At 42.5% G+C, this 21,973-nt stretch overlaps 1 protein-coding gene across 14 annotated transcripts in view; it reads left to right on the plus strand.

Moving 5' to 3' along the window:
- Positions 1-21,973, plus strand: part of ATE1 (arginyltransferase 1) — a 218,334-nt gene that overhangs the window by 123,840 nt on the left and 72,521 nt on the right. For 6 of the 14 annotated variants that reach the window (XM_019752925.3, XM_074338964.2, XM_019752928.3 and 3 more), the window contains one exon: positions 2,336-7,896. The exons of the other annotated variants lie outside the window; for them this stretch is intronic. In XM_019752925.3, coding sequence (XP_019608484.3) covers positions 2,336-2,514 — 179 coding nt within the window. In that variant the 3' untranslated portion in view covers positions 2,515-7,896. Of the gene's footprint in view, positions 1-2,335; positions 7,897-21,973 lie in introns of those variants that run through there. 14 annotated transcript variants of the gene reach the window in all.

Below are 21,973 nucleotides of genomic sequence, written 5' to 3' on the forward strand. Positions count from 1 at the left end.
GGAGAGAGGTTAGAGCTCCTGCCATCACGTCCATGTTCCAGGTAGCAGAATGAAGGAAGGGTTGAAAAATGAAAGTGGCAAAAGGCATTGACCAGCTATCCTTTTAAAAGATTCTTGAAAACTACCACAAAACACTTCTATATATATCATCTTGGCCAGAATTACAAGACCACACCCTGTTGCAAGGAAAGCTGGGAAACAGCCTATCCTGCTAAAAACCAGCAGTTCTCTTATGTGAAAGAGAAAGGAGAACTGATACCGTGTTTCCCCGAAAATAAGACCGGGTCTTATATTAATTTTTGCTCCAAAAGGTGCATTAGGGCTTACGTTCAGGGGATGTCATCCTGAAAAATCATGCTAGGGCATATTTTCCGGTTAGGTCTTATTTTCGAGGAAGCGCGGTAAGAGGCAACTGCTAGCAGTCTCTGCCATGTCCTCCGTGACAGCTGTAAGAATCTGCCCACAGATTCCGTGCTCGTTGCCCAGACTGGGCCTGCGCGAGTCACCAGAACTGTGGAGTCAGCAGAAGACTTCGTTGCACAGATGAGAGCTCCAGACAGTATGTTGGCTCAGGAAACTCAAAAGTAAATTTCAGTCAGACGCAGGGAAGATGCTGGAGCGTGGTAAACTTTATTGTCACGCGAAAATAAGAAAGGTGTCCAAGGCCAGCATTTAAATTGCAAACAGTTCTTTGTCTTTCCCTGGTGTTTTAGCTCTTGGTGGGGTGATTTATTACCTCTCAGAAATGCATTTGTTATTTATTAACATACTCAAGTTTATGTTAATGCTATACACCCTCATTTGAACATACTGCTCAAAGAAGACATCTTTTTTATTTAAATTTATTGTGGCAACACTGGTTGATAACATTGAATAAGTTTCAGGTATACAATTCTATAATATATCATCAGTATTTTGCATTATGTGCTCACCACCCAAAGTCTAGTTTCCATCCATCACCAAATATTTGACCTGCTTTACCCTGTACATCTTGTTCCCACCCCTCTTTCCCTCTGGTAGCCACCATACTGTTGTCTGTGTCTGAGTGTGTTTGTTTTGTTCGTTCATTTGTTGCTTTTGGTTTTATATCCCACATGTGTGTGAAATCATATGTTTTTTGTCCTTTTCTATCTGCCTTGTTTTGCTTAGCATAATACTCTCAAGATCTGTCCATGTCGCAAGTGGCATCGTTTCATTATTTTATATGGCTGAGTAATACTCCATTGTATATATGTACCACATCTTCTTTATCCATTCATCAAGCAAAGGACACTTCGGTTGTTTCCGTGTCTTGGCTATTGTGACTGATGCTGCAGTGAACATAGGGGTACATATATCTTTACGAATGAGTGTTTTCAAATTTTTCGGATAGATACCCAGAAGAGGGATTGCTGGGTCATACTTTTTTGAGGAACCTCCACACTGTTTTCCATAGAGACTATGACAGTTTACATTCCTACCAGCAGTACACAAGGATTGCCTTTTCTCCACATTCTCTCCAACATTTGTTATTACTTGTCTTATTGATGATAGCCATTTTGACAGATGTGAGGTGGTATCTCATTGTGGTTTTAATTTGCATTTCCCTGATGATTAGTGATGTTGAGCATCTTTTCATATGTCTATTGGCTGTTTGTATGTCTTCTTGGGAGAAGTGTCTGTTCAGGTCCTCTGCCCATTTTTTAATTGGATTGTTGGTTTTGTTGTTGAGTTGTATGAGTTCTTTTTATATATGTTATCTACCTATCTATATATGTATATAGAGATACAGATCTATCTATATGTATACATATATGTATGTATGTATATTTTATATATAGAGAGAGAGAGAATGAGAGAGAGAGAGAGAGAGAGAGAGAGAGAGAGAGAGAGAAAGAGAGAGAGAGAGGTTTGCACATTAGCCCCTTATCAGAGGTGTTGTTTGCAGATATCTTCTCCTATTCGATTGGTTGCCTTTTTATTTTGTTGATGGTTTCTTTTTTTATGCAGAAGCTTTTTTAGTGTGATGTAGTCCCATTCATTTATTTTTGTTTTTACTTCCCTTGCCTTTTGGGCCACGTTCACAAAACCCCTCTGAGACCAAGGCCTGTAAGTTTTAGTGCCTATGTTTTCTTCTATGCATTTTATTGTTTCAGGTCTTATATTTGACATTTTGAGTTCATTTTTGTGTATGGTGAGACAGCAATCTGGTTTCATTCTTTTGCATGTGGCTTCCAGTTTTAAGGAGGGCATTGTAACACATAATTTTCATATTTTAAATAGGTATTTTTAAATGAGGAACTGAAAAGTCGTTCGCTACGTGGCCGTTTTTAATCAGTATTTTTTGTTATTGCAGTGGACGAAGGTCGCAGTAAGGAACCTGATCGACTGCAAGTGTTTTACAAGAAAACCACAATGCCTTACGGTGTTTATAAGAAACAGCAGAAGGACCCGAGCGAGGAGGCCACGGTGCTGCAGTACGCGAGCCTCGTGGGCCAGGCGTGTTCCGAGCGGATGCTGCTGTTCCGGAACTGAGACGCCGGGCCCCTCCCTCCCGCCGGCCCCGCCCTCCCGCCGGCCCCGCCCTCCCGCCGGGCCCCGCCCTCCCGCCGGCCCCGCCCTCCCACCGGGTACCACCTCCGGCCGCCGCTCCAGTGCCCTAACCACCCACAAATCTGTTATTTTTTATTTCGACTGTTATATGGCCTTTCTAAAATAATTTGTGGCGGTCTCATGGTTTATGTAAAGATTTTAAACGTGTTATTACCTAGCCTCATACTCGTGGGGGGTGGGGGCTATCATTTTGGAACTTTGTTTTATGAATAAGATACGGGAAACTTGTTAATATTTTGGAAAGTAAAATTAGTAAGTGAATCTTAAGTAATTTAAATGACAGTTGTGCTTGTTTGTTGCTGGAGAAATCAGGACAGACTGTTTTCCTGAGATCCAGGTAAAACACTGGTTTGTGCTAAAAACCTTCAGTGTGGGCAAGAATTGGGAAGTTTGTTAGGTCACATGGAAGATGTCTTCTCCAGAGAACAGAACTATGCCATCACTCAGTGCTCAATACTAAGTTACTGCCGAATGTCGTTAACGTAGTGTACTAGAGAACTCAGAACAAGAAAATGCAAACATTAAAAAAGCGTGTCATGTTGACATCAGGTGTCTGTTGACCCAGGACCATCCTGTCCACGTCTGCTGTCTCACCATGATAGTTTTCCTAGAATAGTGATTAAAAGTGCTCCATTTTACTCTCCAAGTATCCCAGTTTAGACCATAAAATGTGTTTGCCCTAATTATATATTACATTATTTGCTCTATTTCTAAAAATCTAAGAAATGAGTTATTTAAGAAAAATGTTGGCTTCTGCCTTCACCTATGGCTCGTCAGAAGTAAAGTATACTAAGTTTCATTCCTTAGAAGCCAGGACACTTGTCTTTGGTTATTGGTTAAAAATTAGTTAATATCTGACCACTTTTATAGCTGTGCTACAAGTCACATTTAATTAAGTAGGAATCATATTGACCTCTTTTCCAGAGTAAGAGACAAAACGCTCCGTTTTGCCCTTTGATTGGCTGTCATGAGACGCTGCACTAGTCATTTGAAGCAGAGGCAACCCCTCTTTCCTTCTCACTTTCTTTCGTTTGTTCCTTGGCCCATTCAGCAGATGCCCTTGTCCTCCACTGTTCAGGTAGCACCACTGTGCTGGGAGGAAGGAAGAGAAGCAGACGCCTTAGTTCATAGTTACAGTGGAGTTAATTGTGTTGGAGACAGTGAAGGACAGAAGACGGCTGTTTTCTTGTGCTTTTTCTCAGCTGATCTCCACCTTCTGTTGCCAGCTGCTTGGCCACTGAATCCTTTTCAGTCCCCATTTTGCTGATTCTTTGCCCATTCTACTTTCTTGGATCTTTTTGAAAACCGTATTCTAAAACTTAGTAGTTCGAATCCCACTGCTGATTTTAAATTTTTCTTGTAAATTCACTGAATTTAAGTAAAACATGAGAAAATAATTTCAGGTAGCTAGAATAAAAGGATCATAAGACAATGGTGTTAGAAGTCAAATGTTTAGAAATTCAGCATCCAAATAAACTATGAGGTGTGATCAAAAAATATGGTGGATGTTTAAATTTTAAAAGATTTATAGTAAAAGACACAGTGTCATTAATCCCCCTCAGAATACCCCCCCTCACTTTGAACACACTTACCCCATCGTTCTTGCCACTTTCTGAAGCAATTCTGGAAGTCCTCTTTCGTGAGTGTCTTTAGTTGCACTCTCATGGCTGCCTCAACGTCCTGAATGATTTTGACTTTGGGGAAGAGCTAAGAAGTCACATGGTGCCAGATCTGGTATATAAGGTGAATGAGGACATACCATAATGTTTTTATTTGACAGAAATTGCCATATACCAGAAGCAATGTGTGACACGGAGTGTTGTCATGATGGAGGATGACACCCTTTGCCCATTTCATGTTAATGCATTGTTCGTGATCCATGATTTACGGCACACTTTAAAACACACCTTCTCTCAACCGTAGCTCACACCCGACTGACTGCACCGAACAAATTGAAACTTGTCACACACTCTTACTGAGGTTTGATGCACCACTTCCTGCCTATATTCAAGATCCCCGCCTTTCCGTTGGCTGGCACTTGGCAGCAGCAGCATTCACCGTATTTTGTGATCCTAACAGAAAGGTCCCGTGTCACATATCGCTTCTAATATATGGAAATTTCTGTCAAATAAAAACATTACGGTGTGTCCTAATTTACTTTATTCACCGGATCTGGCACCATGTGACTTCTCGCTCTTCCCCAAAGTCAAAATGACCATGAAAGGTAAACATTTGTAATCAATACAGGACATCAAGGCAGTCAGAACAGCGCAGCTAAAGACACTCATGAAAGAGGACTTCTAGAACTGCTTCAGAAAGTGGCAAGAACGATGGGATAAGTGTGTTCAAAGCGAGAGAGAGTATTTTAAGGGGGGATTAATGGCAACATGTCTTTTACTGTGATACATTTTTAAAAATTTAACATTCACTGTATTTTGTGATCACACCTCGTATGTATCCATTCAGAGTGTGTAACACCGGCCATTGCCTGTATGCAGCAAACGGGACAGACTCGTGAAGTCATTTTCTCTGATAGCATGGATTTTACATTATTCTGTAACTTTATCCTTCAAAATAATCTCCCGCGAGCATTTGATAGACGCTTATTGGGAACTGCCTTCAGAATCTGTAGAACATTTTTTTTCTTAATTGAAGATAGCTTAATTGTTTTATAACTACAAACATGATACTGAGAGCAATTAAAACATTAAGAAAAATATAAATAAGAAAGTAAAAGTAACCTGAAGTCCTGCCATACCAGTGAGAGAGAATTGCCATATATACACACACTTGTAATTTTAATATGGATAGAATTATGCTCCACATGCTGTTTTGTTTTCTCAACAGTAAGTTCTGGACATCGGAAATTAGATAGAAATACCATGATAGGATTTCAGCAGTGTTGTGTGTGATCTCAGTGTGACTAAAGTAAGAGGATCGGGACTGGCACCCTTGACATTTGGATGGCCAGGCCAATGTCCGCTGTCTCACACCTACGTTCATCGTAGTGATTGCCACGTAGGTTGCTGTTCATAAAGATCACAGCCTCTTGAGTATCAAATGAAGAGAGAACTTGAATCTCACCACAGCCGGTTTCTTCCTGCAGAATTTAGCGTAGGGCTCCTTCAGAGTAGAAGGACTGATCACCACTATCTGGCAGCCGTGATTCTGTCACTGCGGGCGGCAGGGTGGCTTTCTAGGTTGGCTCCATGAAACTCCACAAGACTCGGATGAATATTCTTCTGCTCATTTGCTATATTCATGTTTTTTGTTTTTGTTTTTTGAGACTAGATTGTGTAATGATCCTAATGAGCAAAGTTTCTTCAAAAGACAATTATTGGGCAGCCGGATGGCTCAGTTGGTTAGAGCGTGAGCTCTTGACAACAAGATTGCGAGTTTGATTCCCACATGGGCCAGTGAGCTGCGCCGTCCACAACTAGATTGAAGACAACGAGCTGCCACTGAGCTGATGGAAGGGCGACTGGATGGCTCAGTTGGTTAGAGTGTGAGCTCTCAACAAGGTTGCCAGTTTAATTCCCACGTGGGATGGTGGGCTGCTCCCCCTGCAACTAAAGATTGAAAACTGACTGGACTTGGAGCTGAGCTGCGCCCTCCACAACTGGATTGAAGGACAGCAACTTGACTTGGAGCTCATGGGTCCTGGGAAAAACACCGTTCCCCAATATTCCCCAATTAAAAAAATATATATGTGTTCTTTTGAGTCTTAGTGAATATTGATAACAGACTAAAAAAGGACAATCAAGGAGAGTGACCTGACTTTGGCAGTCGACAAGCAATCTAATTGAGAAAATTGATTTTACGTTAATGGGTTTCATCTAAAGAAAGACTCATGAGAACTTTTCAGAGTCAGTTTATATCTTTTAAATGCTGAAAGCTTTACATTCATAATATTAGTGCTGCAATCCTTTTCTGATTTCAAATTCACACCTACTTTCCGGTCTTGGGAGCCAAAATGTAATGGAGATTCCCCATTCTACCATCTTTATTTAAATTATTTCAGTTATGTTGAGAATTTCATCATCTTATTTTTTTAAAGTGTAATCCGAGCACTTTTTTATATTCTAAAAGAGGCTATTATTAGAGAAATATATTATTCATTTGATTAAATTTAGATAAAAATTATTACTGTTTATGTTTACTTTCAAACTGCGTTTTACAAAACATCAGTTGTGTGTGGTTTCTTAACATAGTGGAATCTATTATGTGAGTCTTTTCGGGTTTCTGAAAAATATATGGTGTGATTTTATAGGCTTTATATTATTTCAGTATGAATGAAGATGAGAAAGAATATGACGACCAGTTACAAAAATGTATCTATTGTTGCTAACTGTAAAGAAAAGGGAAATAAAATTGAAACAATTGGGAAATGTTTAAATTAGAAGTTGTTCAAATGTGTATTCTTTTCCAAAAGAAAGACAGTGACTGTAAGACAAAACAAGTTTGATTGCATGTGATATTTTTTGCTCTCGTATATGCTTTTTGAACAGTCCATTTGATAAAGCTGGAATGAAAAAAATAAAGCTGTTTCTATCTGCCAGTGGCTCCTGCTTAAAAGACATAAGTCAATACTTAAAAGACATATGTTTCATCTTTTAAATTCTTGAATACGTTTTACCTGTAGTAAATATGCAGAAAACAGAAGTAAAACATTTTATGAATCGCAATATGTGATTTTCAGTAATTGGAATTCCAGATCATTTAGTTACTTAAAGCATGGTAGATTTCTTTCTAAGGAATAAAGAGAAGTAAAATCTCTCCTTAAGCAAAAAGTCTGGATTTTCACAAGATAAATTAGGGAATAGACATTCTTTTTCCCAAAGGGATTTGAAATAAGATTTAAGTAACAAACTCAAATATAATTTCTCTTAAAAAGTTCAGTTTACAGAGAAATTTTCATAAATATAAAATAAAGTGTGCTTTGTTTATAATAGTCCACAGTATATTTATGAAATGTATTTACAAGTGTTTGCCTTTTTACGGTAAAGAGGATCCTGGTGTGTTTATGATAAAAAGAATCCTGTTTTCCAGCGATTTAAATATTAGTTATAATTCCCACAGACATTTTTTTTTCCAAAATGGAAATAACTTTGCTGTTTTTCTTATTTGAAATGGATACTGTTCAGCAGAGAACATTTAGACAATATAGAAAAATATGTCGAAGAAAAAGTCACTTATAATCACTAACTACTACTACTACCATTCACGTTTTGGTTTATATCCTTTCTGCCTACCTGTATGTGTGTTTTGTGTTACTTCTGAATAAAAATGGAATCATGCCGTGCACATTGTTTCATAATTTTTTATCTATTCAGTATCTTTGAACATCTTAATATATTGTGAAAATGCAAATAGATAAGAAAGAATATCATTTTGATGGCTACCTAGTATTCCACTGTCTATCATCTTCTGAGAGTGAGGTCTTAAGATTTTAGCCCCTTTTTATGGGTAATAGGAGTTGTAATAGTTTTTATCAGTTCTTTGTAAAACTTGGTAATGTTCTTGCTCTTCATTTCCTGGTTCTCTGCATTTTTTTGGACAGTAGGAATTTTCTCCTTACTTGAAGGTTCAGAAAATGTGTAGCTTTTAAAACTTCGCGTTCCTCCTCTCATTGTCACTCAACTAAATTTTCTAGGAGACCTGTACTACCATTTTTACAGTTTGCACACCTCTAAAATTTCCAGTTCAAAAACGTCTTAAAAGCTGAAGGTTATTTAAAACAAATTAAGGTTCTGATTCATTGATTCTTTATAGAAAAGAGGTCTTTAAAATGGGCATATTGAAAAGGGTTGGTAACCACACCACTATTCATTTAAGTTTTTCAGTTTTAAAAATGTGTTGTTAAAAATATTTTGAGATTTAGTGTGAAGTAAAATTGCATTTTTTGTATCCAGTTGGTTATCACAGTTGATATCTTCAATTCAGTACTGCCCAGAAAATATTTCCCATTAACTGTTTCAATTAAAATAAGCATTAACGTTGCTGGATATGATTTGCATGCAAAATTTTTATATTCTTTTGGAACTTCAAAATAGTTGGCAGATTTCTATAGCTTTCTGTAGGTTTCCTTACCACATCTCTTCATCTGCAATATGAAGAAGCAATTCCAAATAGAAGTGTTAAAAAAAAAAACCCAGAAACAATACAGCAAATCTTAATGTTACATGGCATTCATGATTTTTAATAATTACCCTTTAATATGGCACTCAAATGTTTCAGCCACCTTGGAGAAGAAGCGTCCTTTTCAGGCATGCATAAAGCAGGCTAGAAATGACCTAGCACAAATATCTTTGTTTCTTTGATCATCTGTTTGATTAAAGCTGGTATGCAAAAAGTGGTTTCTAAATTTTATTTATTTAAACGTTAGCAGACTAGAGCCATATACCAAAAAGGTGTAAACTTTGTGCTGTTAACTTGTATAATTTAGCTATATGATTTGGGGTCCTACTTTACCCTGAACCTTTGTTTTTCATGCTTTCATCCAGTCTGTGTGCAGGGTCTTAAAATCATTTAACACAGGCTTTTTTGAAAAAAACAACAACAAATTAATTAGCGTTAAATGAGAACTCATGAATACTTCATGAAGTCCAATTCATCACACTTTGTTAACTCAGTATTCAGTGAATCTGAAAAACATCTCTTAAGTAATGGAAGGAACTTTTGATCATGAAACAAGAAAAACAGCCTTTTAGATTTGTGAATTCAGAGCTTAAGACTCAGCTCAGTTGTACATGTGGATAGTTTTGTGCACTTTTCCAGCATATTTTAAAATAGGGTCGGACTGTAGTTTGGAAGGTAACTGTTACTGATGTTATTTTATTGAACATTAAAACATATGTACGTGTGTGTGTGTGTGTCGCTAGTAACAGTATGAATCTCAGTTTTCAAAGGATCAACTCAATAAAGAGTTTGGATTTATAAGACGAAGTCATTAAAATGGATAAAACAGCCCTGCCCCATAAGTTGACACTAGCCACGTGTCTAATTAAAATTTAAAATTTAAATTCAGTTCCGTAGCCTCACTAGTCACATGTCAAGTGCTCAGTCGCCACATGTGGCCCATGGCTACTGTGTTGATTTTCTAGGGCTGCTGTAACAAGTCACCACAACCCAAGTGGCTTTACACAACAGGAATTTATTCCCACAGTTCTGGAGGCCTCAAGTCCAAAGTTAAGGTGCGGGCCGGGTCATACTCCCTCTGATGGCTGAGAGAGAATCTTTCCTGCCCCGTCCAGCTTCTGGTGGTTGCCAGCATTTCTTGGTGTTTCTTGGCTGGCAGCTGCATCATTCCCGTTTTCTGCCTTTGTCTTGGCCTGGCCAAGGTCTTCCCTCTGTATCTCTTTTTCCATGTCATCATCTCATAAGGACACCAGTCATTAAATTTAGGGCTCACCCTAATACAGGATGACCTCATCTTACCTTGATATGTCTGCAAAGACCCTAATTCTAAATAAGGTCACATTCGCAGACACCTGGGATTAGGACTCTGTCTTTTTGGGGGACCCAATTCAACCCCCGAGAACAGCCACATTGAACAGTGCAGACACAGAACCCTTCCATCATTACAGCAAGTTCTACTGGACGTGCTGCAGTAATGTGGTTTTCAAAAACTTAAATGTTGTCATCCAATACTTTTTCGGTTTCTGTACGGCAAAACACTATGGAATTATTACAGCCAAACATTTGAGGCAACTTACTTTGGCACTTTCTGGTTGCTTGTAATTTCCATTGTGCGATCTAGTTTAATGTCTGATTTAAGTGCAGCTATGCATATGTGTGAATTTGCAGTACCATTACCATGGGGTTGTCAGTTTCCTAAGATCACTGCCACGTCATGATTTACAATTAAACTATATATAGAGATAATGTTCCTTTACAGAACAATTTGAGTAACTGAAAGATTAATTCAGGAAAATTTGTACAGGATTCTTGGTATTTTATTATTTTCATGTTTATATTGCATCTTGAATTTTCTTTCAGGTTTCTATTTCTATTTTCAAATCTATTTTTTTATTTTCAAATCAAATAGAAAAAGTTATAAATTTATCAGTAAAAGTTTCTGAATCTTTAGCAAAAAAAGGATTTAAGTGCATTTCCCAAAAGAAGTCTACCGAAAAACATGCAGTGACCTGACTTTGCAAAATAAAAGCGGGAAAAATAAATCATTACAACATCTCTCTTACACTGTTTAATATACAGCTGGTGGTTGCCTCCTGTAAGTCAGCCGAGAAGACAGATTAGATTGACTCATAGCTCTACTTTTAAAAGATCTTTTATTTCTTCATTGCATTCTTAAGGGTAATTTTGTTGAGTGGTTTTTTCCTAGTACAGCCTACTTCCAACGAAAACTGTGTGTCAGTGTCCACAACATGGAGACCTTGTGACATCTCACTAGAGGCATGTTACTGAGATAGGGAGACATTCGTTTGGACTCACTTCACCAAAATTGGTTGCAGACACCCGTGAGCAGAGCTGGGGGTGGGGAGATAGCCAGCCGAAGGAGGCTCCAGTGATGGTCTGTAGCCACAGAGCTCTCTGCACTGGGGGCAGGGTGACATTACAGAAATTTAGAATTGCTATCTCTAGTGTCCCTTGTCCACCTATTCTTGAGAGCCACGTTGTGATTTCCTCAATACTATTCCTTATGCTACTCTATTAAGGCCAGAAAAACATCAGTGTGGGGCCAACTGTGTGTAATTAAGAGTTCTGCATCTACAACAGCTGGCGGTTCATGCTGGAGGTCATTAAAGTTTCTGATAATGTCACCAAAGATTCTGTTGGGAAAGTCTGGAAATAAAGGAACCAAGTTTAGAGGAAAAAATGTGGAGCGCAGTTTGAGCTTCCAACAAGCAAGCTATTCATGTCTATTACTCCTTTATTGCCTTTGTTAAGATACGGGAACTGTAATATGTCAGCATTATCGGTGAGTGATGATGAATTGTGGGCGTCACTTATCTGCAGGTTACTTATCTAGCCACTTCACCATCTGGAGCATAAATGGAATATCAAAAAGTAAGGTTAAAAAAAAAAAAGGAAAACAAACTCGCCTCTTAGCAGCTAAAATGGGCTTCAATCCAGGCACGAAAGCTCTTGTCTTACTCATGGGAAAGCCACTTGGTCCATGTGGCATAAGAAGAGATTTTTGGTGCCAAAGTAAGAGGATAAAGCGAACTGGAGATGGCATGTCACTGGAAGGGTGCACATCTGGCCAGCCCTTGCTGCGTGCACACTGACATGCAACGCTGCCCCACGGACAGCTGTGCTGGTGGCCTGGACTTGAGCAGGCACGATGGATGGGCTGGGGCGGGGAGAGCTGACAGGAGACCTGGAATGAACTTCTCTCCACTTCCACCAGCCGCCAGACCCTGTTGTTAAGCTTAAGTTGAAAGGGGTGGGGGGGAGGGGGCGGAACCTGGACTCTTAGGACCAGCCAGACTAGGGTCAAGTCCCAGATCACATACTAACTCTGACCTTGGGCGAGGGCCAGAGGTCAGCAGACCTCAGCTTCCTCCTCAGGAGTGTAACTTGGGCAGGTGGGGTCCAGCTGGTAGGAGTCGGTGGAAGTTGCCCACGTGGAAGGCTTAGCACGCTGTTTCTGCTTCACTGTTCTTCAGCCCAAAGCAGATGTCAGCAGATAGAAAGGTAATAACGTGTTAAAATGTGAAAGAACGAAAAAGAGTAGACCTTACTAATCCAGGGCATAGAACCCTAACCATCTCAACGGCCCCTGAGCCCACAACAGTTTCAGGCCAGTTCACATTGATTGGTAATGACAATGCTGAATTGCCAAGAAACCGTTACGGTACATTCAGTATACTCCGATGTAGGAAAATGTATGGTGCCTTTAAATATTTCCGTTCAAAGTTGTTAAAGCAATAAAGAGATTATTTCTGGATAAATCACAGTTACCTGCAAATTTACAATATTGGAACCGGTCTTCAAGAGCATGGAATTAGAATCCATTTTAAATACCTGTTCACAAAGGATACTCTAATCTTAGAAGGGTAAGAACTTCCTAATGGCTGCCTTTCTCTAATAGAATGTGGATAAACAATTATTCATAGGAACCCACAGAGAGAGCCTCACTGCAGTGGCGCCACTATTCAGGATTTCCTGGGTATAATGGGAGAATAAAATGGGTTTTGAGGTCTGGCACAATTATGCGCGTTTTTGTTTGTTTTGTTTGAGACAAAACTAAACAACAGGATATCTGGAAAACCAGCAGCATTTCGTGGTCTGGATGATTGCTTCACGCAGCAGGCTGTCATATCCAGTTACAGTTTAAGCGATAATGGTGGGACTGTTTCATCTTGCCCCCAAGTGCTTTTGCTTTCCTTCCTCCTCCTCCTGCGTTATTCCACGTGAAGGCAAATTCAGGGGGACGCATTGCATCTTAAAATTGGCTTTTCACAGAGTTACCAGTTAGCTGAAAAGCATTATCAAATAGGTCAGGAAATCAAAAGCACACTGTTTAGAAGGGAAAGGTAGTGACATTCTGTAGGACAGTTGAAGGCCCCCAGGGGGTAGGGGTGGAGATGGGGGTGAGGTGGAAGATGAGACTTGGAAATAGATTTGTAGCTTTTAACCAGAAAAAGGAAAGTGTTTATGTATTACTACCAGTGTCCTGCCGCCTAACTGAAAGTGAATTCCGTTGTGTGTGGAACTGTGCTCCCAGCCCCTGGGCCAGTCTGGTTTGACACGGGGGGCCAGCGGAGCTGTTTCCTGAGCGTTGTCAGAAACACTGCTCACAGCTCACGTTCAAGGGACCGCTCCCCTAGCCCAGTGGAGGGGGAGTTAGTCTCAGCCTGACTCTCCTGTCAGGCCGGGATGTGGGCAGAGCCACCTGCCCGCCCCCAGCAGGGGACACTGGCAGTGGCCTGACATCCACTGGCCAACCTCAGGCAGCCCTTGAGCTGTGGTGGGGAAAGTCTGAAGTGTTGAAATGTCTGAAACGTCTTCATTATTATTTAGAGTGATGTTTGCTCAGCTGATCTTGAGTGCAAAGTGGAGAAATTGGTCCCCTTTCCTTTTTCTGCCCTTGCAGTTAAATTTTCCCAAAAGCCACCAGGGGGCAGAGAGAAACTTCCTTGCGTTTTTTTTTTTCCCCTCTGACTAAATATACATGAAAAGATAAACCTTTCTTTGGCTCCATCTGGGCCAATGTTTTTCATATAAATTATGCTTGCCAATTTGCATATCTTTGATTTTTTCAGATTTGGGTTGTCTTTGAATTAATTCTTCCTTCTTCAACTAAGACAGTTGCGAGGGGGGAAATCTGCATATACCTAGCATTTTATATTGATTAGTGATTTCGTGACTCAAGCCCCAGGCCTCACACAGCATCCCAATCTTTTCTGCGTTATTCTCCCTGTGTCCAGCCTCACTGGGCTAGTGCAGGCCCTCAGTACCTTACATCTGGATTATTGCAAAAGCCTTTCCTCCAGCCTCCCCTAGCCAGTTTCACCTCCCTGACTCACTGTCCCCTCTCCTGGTCCAACACCAGCTCACCATCTGCCAAATGAGTTCTAAACTGCCCCACCTGCCATGGCCCAGCGTAGTTTTCCAACTTTCCCCCGACAGCTCCCTTCCAGAAACTCCATGTCAGCATTTTCTTTCCTGTTGCCTGATCTGCACTGGGTCTCTTCCCTCACCCTCAGTCCTGCCCAACCCCTTCCAGCTCCACAGGTTCAAATCTGCGAGGTCCAGATCAGGTGTCACCTCCTCATCAGTGCTTTGTCTACAATATCCAAATTCCTTCTTCATTTGGCAGTTCTTCAGGCTGTAGAAAATCAACAACACCACAAGGACCATGGGAATGAGGCATGTTGCTCTCAGTATAGCCAGCTAAAGACTGGACTCCTACAAGAAAGCATCCTGGAGAAAAGGCCTGTGTCGTGTGGCTGCTGAGAGCCGACGTCCAGGCCTCCAGGACACTTAGTGTCACAGCACTCAGGGGAAATGTCTAGGAAGCATTTCTAGAAACGAGTAACAACGTGGCCCATATTGAACTTTGTAAGCTCTTACCACATTAGGAACAATGGAAATACCCAGAAAGAAGAGTTGTAAGTTTGATGTACCTACGAGGGCTGACAATTAAGTTCGCGAACTTGTTGCAATGAAACGATGTTGCTAATCTTTTTGGTATCAGAGGGATTATTCATTATGAATTTGTACCAACTCGACAAACAGTTAACCAAGATTATTATTTGGAAGTGCTGAAAAGGCTGCGTGTAAAAGTTACCATGTTTCCCCGAAAATAAAACCTAACGAAAAGAAGCCCTAGCATGATTTTTCAGGATGACATGCCCTGAACATAAGCCCTAATACGTCTTTTGGAGCAAAAATTAATATAAGACCCGGTCTTATTTTGGGGGAAACACAGTAGACGACCTGAACTTTTCGCCAACAATTCATGGCTCTTACATCACAACAATGCACCAGCTCACACGGCACTGTCTGTGAGGGAGTTTTTAGCCAGTAAACAAATAACTGTATTGGAACACCCTCCCTACTCACCTGATCTGGCCCCCAGTGACTTCTTTCTTTACCTGAAGATAAAGGAAATATTGAAAGGAAGACATTTTGATGACATTCAGGACATCAAGGGTAATACAGTGACAGCTCTGATGGCCATTCCAGAAAAAGAGTTCCAAAAGAATTGCTTTGAATGGTGGACTAGGCTTTGGTGTTGGTGCATATCTTCCCGAGGGGAGTGCTTCGAAGGTGACCATAGTGATTCAGCAATGAGGTTTGTAGCATTTTTTCTAGGATGAGTTTCCGAAGTTAATTGTCCGAACTCATAGATGAATTTTTCTTTGTAACGTTAGAAAAATAGCAGTTACTAAAGATTATCTCTAAGGAATGGTACGTAACCTTGGTTCTGTTGGCTTATATGTTCACGTGAAACAAACGGACAGGCGTCTGTGGTATGAATGGTTATATGGTGACTGTGTGGGTTCTTATGTTAACAGAAGTGAGGTGTGGATATTTGTGCCTAGACTGGTACGTTTGTCATCACCTGCCACCAAATGAACAGTGAGAGAAAGGAAAAAATAAAGGACTCCAGAAAAACTGGGGTTGACTTGCTCCGCAGGGAAGGGCATGTGTGGGGAGGGATTGTCTGGGGACATCTGGCTGTTAGCGGAACAGCTACTTTGCATGATGAATTCCTGGCTGAATGGGTATGTGGATCCCAGTACTTGGGGGCAGGCCTGTTTTTGGTTTAGTGCTCACAGACCCAAAAAAAAAAAAAAAAATAGAACTATGACTTGAAGATTCTTAAAGGGGATCAATGTAATCCCTATTTGATTTGGACTTTCCCTCTTAAATTCATTTCACACCTTGCAAGACGTTCTTGCTGTGGACACACAGGCATTTTCACACACGCTGAACACACTCTTCACCCGGGGCGTGGGCCACTTGCACCTACATGAGATCCTGAAAGGAGAAAACCTTGCAGATAAACCTCTGTGACTACAGAAAGGAGCGCTCGTCACCGTCCCAATTGCGGATGTAAGACGACTGCCCCTTCGGCCTGGGGTGTGAAAGAGAGGCCAAACATTAACTGGGAAGATTTCACTGCTGTTTCCTTCACTTGGCCTTACATTCTGTTAACCCATTCTCAGCTTATGAGGCCACTGCTTTTCCTTGAAGTTCAGAAAGCACCTAGGAACAGCCCCAACTGCATGAGAGGTACTGTGCGTCTCATTTGAATGTGGCCTGCTTATAGACATGAGGGCACAATGACATTTGCAGAGAACCACCAGGTGGCCCAGTAACAGAACAGGCCCAGGGCAGGTGGCTGACAAGGGGCGAGGGGCAGTTCCAGGTCAAACAGCCCCAATACTCATCCAGCACATCTCAGGGCTGCCGACCAACCTCTCTGCTGGAGGCTTGAGGCTCTCAACTTGCCTGCTCTTGGAAAGCTCAATGCAAAATCCAGGTCACATGGATACACCTCATTCATGTTCATTTCTTGATTGATATCTTCATCCAACAACTGTCAGAGCACCCGCTCTGTGCCAAGTGTTGTGCTTGCCGTGGAGGTGAGCAAGACAGACGGAGTCCCTGTCTTCTTGGAATTACTGTTTAGGGAGAGAGCCGAATGATTTAGAAGTAAACAAATAAGCGAGAGTGCTGGATTGTGCTCAGTAGTACGAAGGGCCGCTTTGGGTGGGATGATGAGGGGAGGCCCTTTTGAAGCGGTGACAGTGAATGGGTGTTGAGTGTGAATGAAACTGTGAACACGTGAACACGTGGTGTTAACAGAGATGCAGAGATGAAGCAGTCGGGTTCTTTGCTGTTTGGGAGTTCACAGTCTCGGAGGTAGGATGCAAGCTGGTCCAAGAAATCCCATGATGCTCTTAGGAAGAAAAGCTTGCCTCTAACAGAAGACAAAGTGGTTTCTTGAGACAGTTGGTCTTTGATCTGCAGTGGAATTTAGGAAAGGAGGGTCAAGGCATGCGTGGCAGGCAGAATGGTGTAAGGTCCTGTGTGGAGCTAGCAATGCAGGGTGTGTTCAGGGAGCAGCATGCAATGTCATCCGGCCGCAATATAGAGAACTTGCAAGAAAGGCATGGGCACTGCAGCCGGATGGGCCAAACGGGGCATGTCACGGAGGGGGGGTTGGCAGGGCTGGCATGCCCTGGGGTGCAGGCAGTGTTCCCCCTCACGCCAGAAGCTCCAGAACTCAGTGTAGGTGGTGGTGGGAAGCGGCCATGGCTGGATGGCCTGCCGGCCTGTGAAGAGCCTCCTGTCAGGAAGAAGAAGCCACATCCTCACCTTCCAGGATGGAAACAGAGCATCATTTCCAGCACAAAATCCACAAGCCCAGATTACTTCTTACCATCAGCTAAATTGGTTTGCCATTCACGAGGAGGCCTAGGGTGGGATATTCACGAATCCTAAGTCTCTCCCATAGGGAAAACCCTGCCTGAGGGGGAGGCCGGGCAGAGGGCCCCACAAGAACAAGCCCAGGAGGTGACAACTGGGTGCATTGCGTGGCCAACCGCAGAGACCAACGGACATGGCTGGTGAATCAAAATTACAGTTCCACAAAAATCTGTCAGAAAAGAATTTAAAAGTCACTGAGATCGCACTTCACCAGTTTTCCTAGTAGAGGATTTCCAACATGGCACTTCCCTAAGAACACGGACTTCAAGAGCTTGTCCTCCAAGCCCAGGAAGAAGCTGCTGCGTTGGTTGGTGCGATTTGCTGAGGACCACTCGTTTCTCTGTAAACTGCCATCTGCCTTTCTGGAATGCTGCTTCCTGCATTGTAAGTATAGGAACCCCAAATTAATGGGATGATGCCAGTGCAGCCAAGAGATGGTCTTCTAACAGATCTTCGTAAGGAGTGTGCCAAAATCAAAAGAAAGACCGGTATACGAAAATCCCCACAGGTGACTGAGGGAGACGGCATAACAACCTCACTTTCTACTGGGTCCAAGTGGTGGATTTAAGGTCCAGGGGTTTTGCACCAATGAGGCCTCGCCTCAGAAGTCAGTTCAGTGCTCATAACCTCAAGCACGGAGGATGGGCCCTGGGACCAAGGCCGGATTTTAACACTTCGTAAGCGGGCATTTCCCCACCAAATCGCGTCATAACGCAGGGCTTTTTTGACATTTTCTCACCAAAATTAGACTTTCCGTAAAATATTCATATCTTTCGATCTATTTGATATTTTTCTATGAAACTTTCAGTGTTTTAGTTTAAAAAGAGGTGCAAAATATGTGTTATTCTCGTCTCCCGTGCTTTGGTATAAAAAGCGATATGACGAGTTTACTCGTTTCCCGCAAAAAATGTGTTAATCCTCATTCTGAGCCATTCACTTGCTTGGTGCCTTTAAGATGTTACCTACCCTCTTTACCCCTCAGTGTTCCAATCCATAAAGAGGGCCCTTTTCCTTAAAGGACGCACACACAGCACGAGTGAGTAGACACAACCAAAGAAAGAACCACGTATTCCGAAGTGGAGTCACACGGACTAAAAGGCAAATGGACGCAGGTCTTATCTGCTGTCCATAACACACACACACACACACACACACTAAAAGTAAGTCTGATGGTGCAAGCACAAGCAAACAAGAAAATGACTGATGGCTTCTGTTCCTGGGACAGTCTCTTAATCCAGCCATACCATGAGGGAAAAACAACCAAAACGTATCCTACAAGAAGACCCAGAGATTTTACAATAATTAATATACCTTAACAATTAAGCTCATCCTAAGTGTACGTAGGGACTTGTTCTTGCCTGATGACAGTAGTGCTGTGTGTATTGACTATATCAGTAAATAACTGTGTGGACTGGAGAGAAGCAGGCTTGTCTTAGGTCCGATTTCCCAGGCACAGAGCCAGACAGGGATCCTTGGGCAGGTGGAGTTCTGAGGGTGTTCTCTGAGGAAAGGGGGAGTGTGGAAGCGGAACAGCAGGGCTCGGGGCTGTGTGAGGCTGTGGGCTCCGCTGATGATGTGGGCTCAGCTCAGGTGGGGGTCAGTAACCTCCCTGGTGAGTTGGTTTCCTCTTAGTCAAGGGCAGCGCTCCAGCAAAGGGGGCAGCTGTGAGCTGTGAGCAGCTTGGGGTCTGAGTGGGCACAACACATCCACTGCAATGCTGAAAAAGGTTTGCCAATGGGTGTGTGAGCAGAGTCCCAAGTGTCAGCCTTGGGATTCAGAGGGAGGGGTGGCCGCTTTCTCCGGCGGAGATGCAGAAAACCCAGAAGCAGTTGCCATGTCTCTCACCAACTTCACATTCCTGTCCTGCTGGAGGCACCATCCCTCCAGCCCTCTTCTTCCTAGGTCAGGTGCCACAGTGGTCACACCCTCGGACTGTTATTGGTGTGTTGTTGGCTGGAGAGTTGTTCTCTAGAGAAGTAGAAGGACAGTCACTGGACATATCGTGGTGGTCATTTTGCAATATATACATATATCACATCATGTTGTACACCTGGGACTAATATAATGTAACATGTCAATTATATCTCAATTATAGCTCGCCCATGTTAAGGGCTAGAAAGACACACAAGCAGGATGAGTGATCTGGAAAGATTTAAAGAATGGCTTGGAAGAAAGTGTGGGGCATTCTAGGAGGTAAGAAAGAAGGCACAGGTGAGAGCATTGCCTTGAAAGTAAAAAGAAAGTGCGTGCTTATGCACACACACAAGAATGGATAAAGGCAGCAAGCCACCTGGGGCCAATGGGGAGAACAGGGGAGTAGGGGAAGGCCTTGTTCTCATCCTGGCTCTGTCACCAGATAGCTGTGGGACTTGGACAAGTATCCTACCCTCTTCAGACCCAGCCCGAAGAAGAACGTGATACCTACCCGCTGTACTGGGTCCTAACTGCCCGTTCTTCCCAGAATGCTCTCCTCCGGCTCTGGCTCTGCTGTCTTCTCAGAGGGGCCTCACCCCTGCTGTTTAAATAAGCACGTCACCATTCTCTTTCAGCACAACAAGTAGAACGCTGGTTGCGTTCTCGGCATAGCCCTGCTTTCCATAGACCATTTTTCCTGTTTATTTCACTGCCTGTCTCCCCACTGGACTGTTAGCTCTGTGAGAAATGGGCTGCTCTGGCCAGCCCATCGCTCTGTTGCCAGACCCTGAACAGCACCTGCCCCCAGTAGGCGCTCAGTAAATACTTTCTGAGTGATTGAGTAGGATTCCCAAGAGGAAAAAAGATAACAATGAGAAAGGACTATGGAAATTTTGAAATTCTAAGGAGAGCGGGCATTAAATAATATAGATATCTCCATAAAGCCGTTCTGTATTTTTCTTTGAGGATATATGTGGAATCCATTTTAGGTCATTTTTTCTTCCTTTAGATAAGTGTGGAAACTTGATAATCAAGGGGACTGGCTCATGTCTCAAATGATAAAGAAAAAGCAAATATTTGTTTAAATTGTGGCTTGGATCTTTTCCTCCCCTTGGTAAGAATAAAACTGGAAAATCCCTACTTACCCCTTTCTTATGTGTGAGGGGGCTTTTGTCTACTGCCCGGGCCTTAATCGTCCCTGCGCCTGTTTGGAAGAGGCTGGTGTTGAGGAGTTGGTGAGCCTCTCCCTGCTCTGTCTGCCCACCCAGAAGGGCCATTAGCTCTAACACACTTAGGCAGATGCTGTCCCCACTGTTCACCCCACCTCTTTCCTGTGCTACCGTTATATCCATAATCGACAGGCACAGTCTTTTGGGGGATGGGTAATCTACCGTGTTTCTGCGAAAATAAGGCCTAGCTGGACCATCAGCTCTAATGCGTCTTTCAGAGCAAAAATTAATATAAGATCTGGTCTTATTTTACTATAATATAAGACTGGGTATAATATAATATAATATAATATAATATAATATAATATAATATAATATAATACCGGGTCTTATATTAATGTTTGCTCCAAAAGACGCATTAGAGCTGATGGTCCAACTAGGTCTTATTTTCAGGGAAACACTGTAATAAGTTATGAACATCAGGACTACGGTGACATAGTCTGGAATAAGAGACCTTGTCATGTGATGCTCTGGCTCCTAAATCTGGTACCAGCGCCCATTTCCTCGGGGAGTTTTGCCCCTCGCCAGCTCCCGTGGACTTTCAGAAGAGACATGTGACTGGAACCACACGCTGTGCTTGGAAAATGTGTGGGCTGACCCACATATCATCTCCAGGGGAGAGGCATCTTTTCTACTTGCTCCTTGAGTGGGTCAAGGATGATTAAAACCAAATGTGTTTGCATCGCGGGCGAGCCCACGTAGATTATTACTATAAAACACACATGCACGCATTTTGCAAACATGCATTATGTCTGCTAGGTCAAGGGCAGTTGCTGTAACTGAAAGGCACACTTGTGGATGCGTCTGTGCAGGGCCTTGAGTAATCTTGGTGCACCCTGTTCTTCCCTGCCTGCCATGGCTGAAAACACTGACTTTATCCCCAGATTACCTTCTGTGGGAGAACAGCTGCTTCCATATTCAGTTGATAAAATGTCGTAGGCATCTAAGGTGGTATATATTTCCAAACTTTGCAAATGTACTTCAGGTTTTCTTACGTTTCACCCTCATGACTGTGGTCATTGCTCTCCTGTTGGAGAGAGTGCAGGGTTTCCTGTGTCCCCGTAGGAAGGGGCTACGACTGACTTGCCAGCTGTAGCAGGAGACCCGCATTGCTTTCTAAGAAGTGCTTTGGCCTGCAGCCCCCCTGTGACGACTGGATGTCATCTTGTAAAATAAAGGACTGAGAGTGGCCGTGTCAGCTGTGGCCAGGGTGTGGAGAGCTTCTCACTAGCCAGCCCAGGACTCAAGCCTGACCCGGTACACGCCTCCACTGGAAACTTTGAGCCGAAGGAGGGGAGAGTTTTTGGCTCTGCTCAAGGTGAAATAGT

Source organism: Rhinolophus sinicus, chromosome 15 (genome assembly GCF_057876585.1).
Source record: "Rhinolophus sinicus isolate RSI-liver-muscle chromosome 15, RSI-T2T, whole genome shotgun sequence".
Taxonomy (NCBI): Eukaryota; Metazoa; Chordata; class Mammalia; order Chiroptera; family Rhinolophidae; genus Rhinolophus; species Rhinolophus sinicus.